Source organism: Peromyscus eremicus, chromosome 4 (assembly GCF_949786415.1).
Source record: "Peromyscus eremicus chromosome 4, PerEre_H2_v1, whole genome shotgun sequence".
NCBI classification, from domain to species: Eukaryota; Metazoa; Chordata; class Mammalia; order Rodentia; family Cricetidae; genus Peromyscus; species Peromyscus eremicus.
In genome coordinates this window covers 49,807,742-49,816,277 of record NC_081419.1, presented here as the reverse complement: position 1 = coordinate 49,816,277, position 8,536 = coordinate 49,807,742, and the positions used below count along the sequence as shown (strand labels likewise).

Below are 8,536 nucleotides of genomic sequence, written 5' to 3'. Positions count from 1 at the left end.
CCTCTGACCCCCACACATGTGGGCAGCACCCCCCCCCCATGAACACAGAATAAGTAAGTAGAATGTTAGGGGGTGGGCTGGACAAATGGCTCAGTGGTTAAGAGCACTTGCTCTCCTGGAGGACCCGGGTCTCACTCCCAGCACCCACATGGCAGCTTACAACTACTCACTGGACTGGCTGGTTTTGTGTGTCAACTTGACACAAGCTAGAGTCATCAGAGAAGGAGCCTCAGCTGAGGAAATGCCTCCACGAGACCTGGCTGTAAGGCCTTTTCTCAGTTAGTGATCAGGGGAGAGGGCCCAGCCCATGGTGGTGGTGGTCCAGCCCCAGGCTGAGCAAGCCATGAGAAGCAAGCCAGTAAGCAGCACCCCTCCATGGCCTCTGCATCAGCTCCTGCTCCAGGTTCCTGCCCTGTTTGAGTTCCTGTCCTGACTTCCCTCAATAATAAACAGTGCTGTGGAAGTGTAAGTCAAATAAATCCTTTCCTCCCCAACTTGCTCTTTGGTCGTGGTGTTTCCTTCCAGCAATAGAGACCCTAACTAAGACACTCACCCCGTCTTCCTCAAATAATCTCAGCTGAGGCAAATGGGATTGCTTTGAGCCCACAAGTTCCAGACCAGCTTAGGCAACATAATGAGACTCTGTCTCAACGTTCAATAACTGAACCGAGCCATGCACAGTCAGTTTCCTGCACCCTTCTCCACTTTCAAAGAGGGGGGCAGAAGCAACTCCAGGGGACCAGCAGGGAAACCGGCTCCGGGCTTCGTACCTGGACTGACCGGCAGAAGTTCAAAGCTCCAGGCAGCCCTGCACTACTGCATCCCCAGAACTGACCACCCACCGAACTGACCCCCAGAACATAACACTGAACCAAGTCCTAGGTGGGCTCTGGCCCACTGCCTTTCTTCTCACTTCTACCAGAAGGCCTGCTTATTCCTGGAGGAGAAAATGGGGCAATGCCCTTGCTCCATGACCGCTGCAAAAGAAACCCCAAGGAGCCTAAACCAGAAAGGGCCTCAGAGGGTTCACGGGTAAAGCCGGCAGCGGACTGGGGAACTTGCAGTGGTGTATTGCAGACAATCCCAGTGGCTACATTCCACAGACATGAACTGGGGGGGGGAGGCACCCACAAAGTCACTTTGGGAGTTCGAGCCAACCAAGTCCCATTGTCCAGATCCTGTGAGTCAGCGTCTCTTCTTGCATTAAAGCTCGGTGACACTACTCTCTAGGTGAGGAGTGGGATGGGAAAAAGATGAGATTGCAGAGACAGAAATCCAGGTACCCAAGGATGCTCTGAGCTCTGCTGTTTCTTCCAAGGTCTTCCAGCTTGGTGCAAGTGTGTGTGTGTGTGTGTGTGTGTGTGTGTGTGTGTGTGTGTGTGTGTTTTAGAGAAACCAAATCAACAAGAGCTGTCTGGAGTAGCTCTCTCTCTCTCTGTCTCTCTCTGTCTCTCTCTGTCTCTGTGTGTGTGTGTGTGTGTGTGTGTGTGTGTGTGTGTGTGTGTGTGATAGAGAAACCAATATGAGAAAGGCAGGACAGGGCTTTCCCCACAGCTTTTAGTTCCAGGACAAAGCTGAAGAGAATTAGAAATCACAGGTCTCCAGAGCTACTTCCGTATGGATGGTTAAGGCTCTCCCCCTACCCCCACCCCCACCCCATGAAAGCATCACCTCTGAGACCAGCATTGCTGGCCAGAGAGTGGAGATTCAGGCTGGCCATGGGCTGTGCAGGTCAATCCGGAGGCACCTCTGGGGACATACATCCTTTCCTTCATCACACCTCTCTGCTCAGCGCAGGACACCCAGCACACAAGCAGAGGCAAAGTCTAGGGAATCTGGGCCAGCAGGAAGGCACCAGACTGAGAGCCCTGAGTGAATCTGCCCTCTCCTGCTTGGAGATCCTGGGTGTCTGAGGCTTACCCTAAACACCACTGGGATTTGTGCTGTAGCAACAGAGAAGGCAGCTGGCTGGCAGCTGGAGCTGGGGGATAGCACTTGATGCAAAAGAAGCCGTTTTGTTCCATCTAAGAGCCTCAGTGTTCATGCCCACAAAGGGACCGGGCGGTTCGAGCCAGGCGCCTGCAGCCTTTGGAACAGGCTCCCAAATGAGATGTGTTGAAATACACAAAGTCTGAATTGAGACACCTAACTCCCTCTACTAGGTCCAGGCAGAATAAAAGAACTCAGGGACTAAGAGTAACAACTGAGGGGAAAGAGGGCTCACCAAGGCAGAGGAGCGAACTAGTCTCAGTCAGGCAGCTTCAAATTCATCCGAACGGCCTCCTAGGAGCAGAGTGCCTCTCCTCAGAACCCAGGACCAAAGTGTAAACTATCAATACCAATTAATACTTTAGGGTACCTGACTTTAGACCAAAGAAGGGAATCTGATAGGTATTTTGATGAAACAATCAGATAACTTGGGGAAACCTGGATGGGGGGCGGGGCTCACGCCTGTACCCGGCACTCGAACTCAGAGCTCTCAGAGGTGGAGGCAGGAGGATGATTGTGATTTTGAAGCCAGGTTACTCTGCAGAGCAAGTTCCAGGCTTGCCAGCACGAAAGCCTGAGATTTTTGTCTCAAGAAAACGAAACAAGTAAGTGAAACAAGACTTAGATTTGTGTGTCTCTCTCTCCCTCCTTCTCCCCTTTCTCCTGACTCAGAGCTTCCACTCCACACTCACTCCTGCTCACTCATCTCGTTTCCAAGATAGTAGGGGCCTCGAGTCCTATTCATTCCAGAAAGATGTCGTTTTCACAGATCTCACCATGAGGTACCACTGACGCACACAAAAGCAGCGGGGAGCACTTTAAAGTCAATGCGGGTCGGTCTGGTGCAGGCGAGCCCCACCGGGGGACGGCAACGTTTCTAATAAACTCACCCTTCCCCATCTACAGGCCTGCCTTAACCAAGTGGCTGAGAACTAAATCCAGGCAGACTGGAAGGCGCATTACCTGCCTCATTATTCCGCTGTGTGAATACTGGAGTTTTAATTACACACTTGCTTTTTCTGGGGAAGACCAAAGATCGTATTTTTTAAAGTATCAACTTGTTTTCCATTAGGCAGTTGTTGTAACAAGTTCTTTCAGCGACATGTTATGTCTTTAGGAAGGGATGCTTCAGATGGCGCGCACTAGCACAATTTTGTGGCTTTTAATTACTATTTTGTTCTTTTGGGGGGTTTCAGAGGCTGGCGCCTGGGCGTGATTAGACTGTCTACCAGGCCTGTGGCAACCTCGTACTCTGTCCACCAGGTGGCGCCACAAAGCAGGCGCTATCGCAGAATCTTCGGACTTGGGAGTCCACCACCGCGCGTGTCCATCACCTTCCCACTGAAAAACCCAACCACCAAAAAGAAAGAGACAGAGACAGAGACAGACAAAGACAGAGAGAGAGAGAGACAGAGAGAGAGACAGAGAGACAGAGACAGACAGTGACAGAGACAGAGACAGAGACAGTCAGACACAGAGAGAGACAGAGAGAATTCATCACTTTGACTTCATCAAAAACAAAACAAAACCCCAGAGTAGGAGAAATTACAACAGCAGAGTAAGGTCCTAAAACACGAAAATGTAAAATAGAGTTCAGCACACGAAATAAAACTTTTTATGTTTATTGTTTACAACAAGAAAACTTGCTAAGTTTGGTTTTGAATCTCGATAGATCTCTAGCATTACTTCAGTATTTTTTTTTATGCCCTTTTCGTAAAAACACCGATTCAAACGACTTTGAAGGCTATCTAATGTGCTCTACCCTTCCCAAAGAGGAAACCTCAGGATGGCTTTTCCAGCTCAGCGGTGCATCATTACTGGAGGCCTTTATGTGTATAAGGAAAAGTGATTTCAAATACATTACTAGTAATAATACCTTTGGGCTTACAGAGCTCTTCTCTCAAGCAACGAGGAAAAACGTTAAATATTATCCAATTAATTGTCTAATATCTCTGTGGGTTGGTTGGGAAGCGTGTATTATTATTATACGCGGTTTATAGATAATTTAAATCAATTGACCGTCAGGTGCCGAGTGGCTGATGAGAGTAAGTGCCAGACACTTCGAGGAAAAGTGTCTGGAGGAACCGGAGACCGAGCTGGCTCGGCCCTCTGCTTGGCTTTATTTGATTAACGTGACCTCGGACAAGATGTAAATCGTGAGCCTTGGCTCTTGGATGCAGAGTAGCGTGGGAGACCCCACTTCTTCCTCTGAGACCAGCCGCCTCCCGTCCTGCTGCGGGCCATCCTGCACCCCAGCCAGCTCCGGGTCCGGTGCCCACTTTCTACGGTGGTCTTGCACTCACCCGCCGCCGCCGCCTTGCCCGCCACGTGACACGGGTCCCCCGGCCGCCGGGTCGCGGACTCTCGGCGCCCCGCGGCCCATTCCTTCTGATTGGCTGTTGCTAGGTGACGTCGCCCGTAGTCACGTGACAAGTGTTAAATGCCCACCCTGCAGGAGCCCGCCCGGCAGACAATCGTAAAGCTGCTCGGGGGTCGCTCACCTGCTCCCGCCTCCTGGAGCCCCTACCGGGCCTGACCACTCCTGCCCCCTCCATTACCCGCCCCCTGCCCGAGCCGGGCCAGGAGCCGAGAGGTCCGAGGGGCCGAGGAAGGATGCGGCCGGCAGCTGCGGTCCCGAGCCACGCACGGTGATCGCCTCCTCCAGGGGAGGAGGCGCCTAGACCGTTGCCTCATTTCTTGTTTTCCTCTCCCTCCCCCCCACCCCCCGCTCCCCGTAATTACTTTGGCTGCTGGAAGGGACCTGGAGAGACAGAGGAGGCGCCTCGCATCCCCCCTCTCGCCCGCCACCCGTGCTCTTTCCTGTCCCGGGTCAGGATGACTGGAGTCTTTGACAGTCTGGTGGCTGATATGCACTCGACCCAGATCACCGCCTCCAGCACGTACCACCAGCACCAGCAGCCCCCGAGCGGTGCCGGCGCCGGCCCCGGCGGCAGCAGCAACAGCAGCGGCAGTAACGGCAGCCTGCACAAGCCCCAGGAGTCGCCAACCCTCCCGGTGTCCACGGCTACCGACAGCAGCTACTACACCAACCAGCAGCACCCGGCGGGCGGCGGCGGCGGCGGCGGGGGGGCCTCGCCCTACGCGCACATGGGCTCCTACCAGTACCACGCCAGCGGCCTCAACAACGTCTCCTACTCCGCCAAAAGCAGCTACGACCTGGGCTACACCGCGGCGTACACCTCCTACGCGCCCTACGGAACCAGTTCGTCCCCAGTCAACAACGAGCCTGGTAAGCATAACGCTAGCATCTAGGGTGCCAAAGTCGGCCTGGCCGCGGGGAGGAACCGGGTAAGCATGGAGGAGGAGGAGGAGAAGGAGGAGGAGGACAGTCCCGAGCTCTAGCCTTGCACCGTGTCCACCTCCTCCTCCGCCTGGCCTTAATCCTGCCCAATCTCGATCCGCCCCATCGAGATCACTGTTTCTGTCCCTCTGCGCTCCGCCGGACAGACCCGGTGGGCTGTCGGGTTGGGTGGCATACTGTGCATGCCTCCAGGGTAGCGCGTTTTCTTGCTACCTGCCTCCTGGTTCTCTCCCCAACAGGTCTCCCCCGGTCTTTGCAAGGTTCCGTGGCCGGGCCAGTCTGCGCGTGCTAAAAAGTTGCAAAGGCCGCCTCCAGGCTCCCGCCAAGTTCGCACAGGCCTAGCTGCGAACTTTAGGACCCCGGGGTTGGACGGTTGGGTGCTCACGTTGCATTCCTCTTCGTTGCAGACAAGGAAGACCTCGAGCCTGAAATCCGGATAGTGAACGGGAAGCCAAAGAAAGTCCGCAAACCACGCACCATCTACTCCAGTTTCCAGCTGGCGGCCCTTCAGCGGCGCTTCCAGAAGACCCAGTATCTGGCGCTGCCAGAAAGAGCCGAGCTGGCGGCTTCTCTGGGCCTCACCCAGACTCAGGTGGGCGAGGTGGGCGCTGGCCTGGTATAGCTGGGAAGCAGGCACCTTTGGGACAACTTTTCAAAAGTATATATTCATCTGTGCGTTCTGGCAACATAAACGTCTAGGCCCAAGGCTAAAAATAAATAAATAAATAAAAATAAAAAACTCAAAAGGGGCCGCCGCGTGGGAGGGAATAAAAGGACCCGGGTGGACAGAAATCCGACACTACCTCGCCTTTCCACTCGCTGCTGATAAAGCGGGTGACATAATGACCTCCTGACACCACGGTGCATAGATCCCTGGTCCCATAGTTAGAGCTCAGACGTCAGCTTTTTGAGATTTGCTAATATAGCCAGAAGCGGCAGGGCCCAGCGGCCCGGCAAGTATCCAGGTTGCTCAAGGGCCACCTCAACCCGGCGGCCCGTCTCTACTCTGCCAACCTCCGGCCCAGGTCCCTGCACTAAAGCTCGGGTGCTTTTCCTTTTTTTTTTTTTTTTTTTTTTTTTTCTACAAAGGTCAAAATCTGGTTCCAGAACCGCCGATCCAAGTTCAAGAAGATGTGGAAAAGCGGTGAGATCCCCACGGAGCAGCACCCCGGAGCCAGCGTGTCCCCACCTTGTGCCTCCCCGCCGGTCTCGGCGCCAGCCTCCTGGGACTTCGGCGCGCCGCCGCAGCGGATGGGGGCCGGCGGCCCGGGCAGCGGCGGCAGTGGCGCGGGCAGCTCCGGCTCCAGCCCGAGCAGCGCCGCCTCGGCGTTCCTGGGAAACTACCCGTGGTATCACCAGGCTTCGGGCTCCGCTTCGCACCTGCAGGCCACCGCGCCGCTTCTGCATCCCTCGCAGACGCCGCAGGCGCACCACCACCACCACCATCACCACCACGCAGGCGGGGGCGCCCCGGTGAGCGCGGGGACGATTTTCTAACCCTCGAGGAGACGGCGCCAGAGACTTGAGACCTGAGACGACACGGTGTTCTTCAGCGCGCGCCCCATACATAGCTAGAGGCTCGATCCTCCCAGCCCGAGACTGGAAGTGGCGGCTGGGGGGGTGGGGTGAGGGGGTGGCGTGGCCCTTCCACGGAAGGGGGCCACTTCTCGCACTGCCACGGAGCAGCCGGGAGCAAGAAGGCCTTGTGGGATCCTCTAGTGCCAAACCCGGCGGCCCTGGCCGCAATTCCGACATGAGCCCCGGCCACTTTTCGGCCCACCTCGGACCTGTGGCCCCTTCCCAGCTCTCCTAGCGTGATCCTCAGGGTCCTGGGTCTCCCTGGGCCCTGAGCTGGGGGTCAGGCCCAGGGACGCCTTGCCCGCCCTCGAGGCTTCCCGGCACTCAGAGGTTCCTTTCTAAGCCTCGCTGCCCCCGGGCTCAGCTTCGGTTATTGACCTCCCGGGTCCTGCCCTCCCCCACCCCCACGTACCCCCATGACCCCCAGGATCCCGCCGTTTTTTTTTTTCCCTTGCGGGGGGCGGGGGGGAGGTGTTCTAGCCCTCGCAACCCAGATCCCGTCCCTCTTTCCCCAGGAACATTCCCATGGCTCCTCATCCATCACCAGTGGAGTTTTTTTATTTTTATTTTTTTAAAAGTTTAGGTGCCTTTGCGGATGACCTCATTTTGATGTTTAAAAAAAAAAACTGATTTTTTTAATATGTGGACGCTGCAAAAAAATGTGTTTAAATTATCTTTTTTAAGATGAATTAAGGACTATTAGCCCGGACTTCGACACAGAGTTTGTAAATAAGGGTGTCTGTGCAGATTTCCCCACGTTTATTTGTATAAAATTCCTCATCTTTTCAGACGTTTTTGTAAACGCCCCCCCCAGTTGTGAAAACTGCAATTTAGCAGTGACCTCAGCAACCTCTTCGTTTTATTTTTTTCCCCTCTGAAATTTTTTCTCAGTTAAATTAAGCTACTGATTTGAATTTGTTTTTATCGTGTCCTAAAGTCTTTGTTCTTGAAATGCAAGGTATTTGGGGGTTATTTATTATGAAAGCAACATACTCTTAATGTTGATTTTACACTATGAAGAGATTATTTAAATAAATTATTGTTTTCATTGGAGTGTGTGCTTTTTTTCTTGGTGCCAGGGTTCCCTCTGCTTGGACCTTGAAAGATTACCCGGCCCAGAGTCGGATGAACAGAGCTGCACATTTGCGCCTGTCCAAGGCTGCCTTGGCCATGAAGTGCGCACACGTCCTCGACAGGCGTTTGGGCCTTGCTGAAGGGTTCAGCTCCTCCCCCGCCCGAGTCCGTGCACGGTTCTCCAGCCTACGGCGCCCGCCGTGACTCACTCAGCGCCGGGCGGCTCCTGCCTCCGCCCGCCGGGCCCCTCTGGCGCCGGCGCCACCGCCCCGCGCCTGGGCGGTCTGCGCCGCCACCGCGTCCTCGGTGCTGGCCAGGCGGTGCACCCGAGCCGCCGCGGGCGACCGGCTCTCCGGGACCTAAGCTCTGCCACAGTCTGGGATCAGACTCCGACAATGGTCCCTCCCTCCATTTGCCCCCGAGGCCCTTTGGGAGCTGGCCGATCCCAGAACTCAGTGAGTCACCCGCGTGAAGCACGGTTGGCTGCTTTGGAATGCTCGGCAACCCCTGCGTACAGTGCTGCGCTGATATATACATACTCATGCTCTCCAACACACGCAGGCACACACTCCT

The 8,536-nt window shown here is 55.0% G+C and overlaps 1 protein-coding gene across 1 annotated transcript; it reads left to right on the top strand.

Annotated features, from left to right (window-relative positions):
* Positions 1–4,824: 4,824 nt before the first annotated feature.
* On the top strand, positions 4,825–6,808 carry Dlx2 (distal-less homeobox 2). Its single transcript, XM_059259181.1, has 3 exons — positions 4,825–5,239; positions 5,719–5,903; positions 6,401–6,808. The coding sequence occupies exons 1-3, from the start codon at positions 4,825–4,827 to the stop codon at positions 6,806–6,808; spliced, it is 1,008 nt and encodes a 335-aa protein (XP_059115164.1).
* The last annotated feature ends 1,728 nt before the right edge of the window (positions 6,809–8,536 follow it).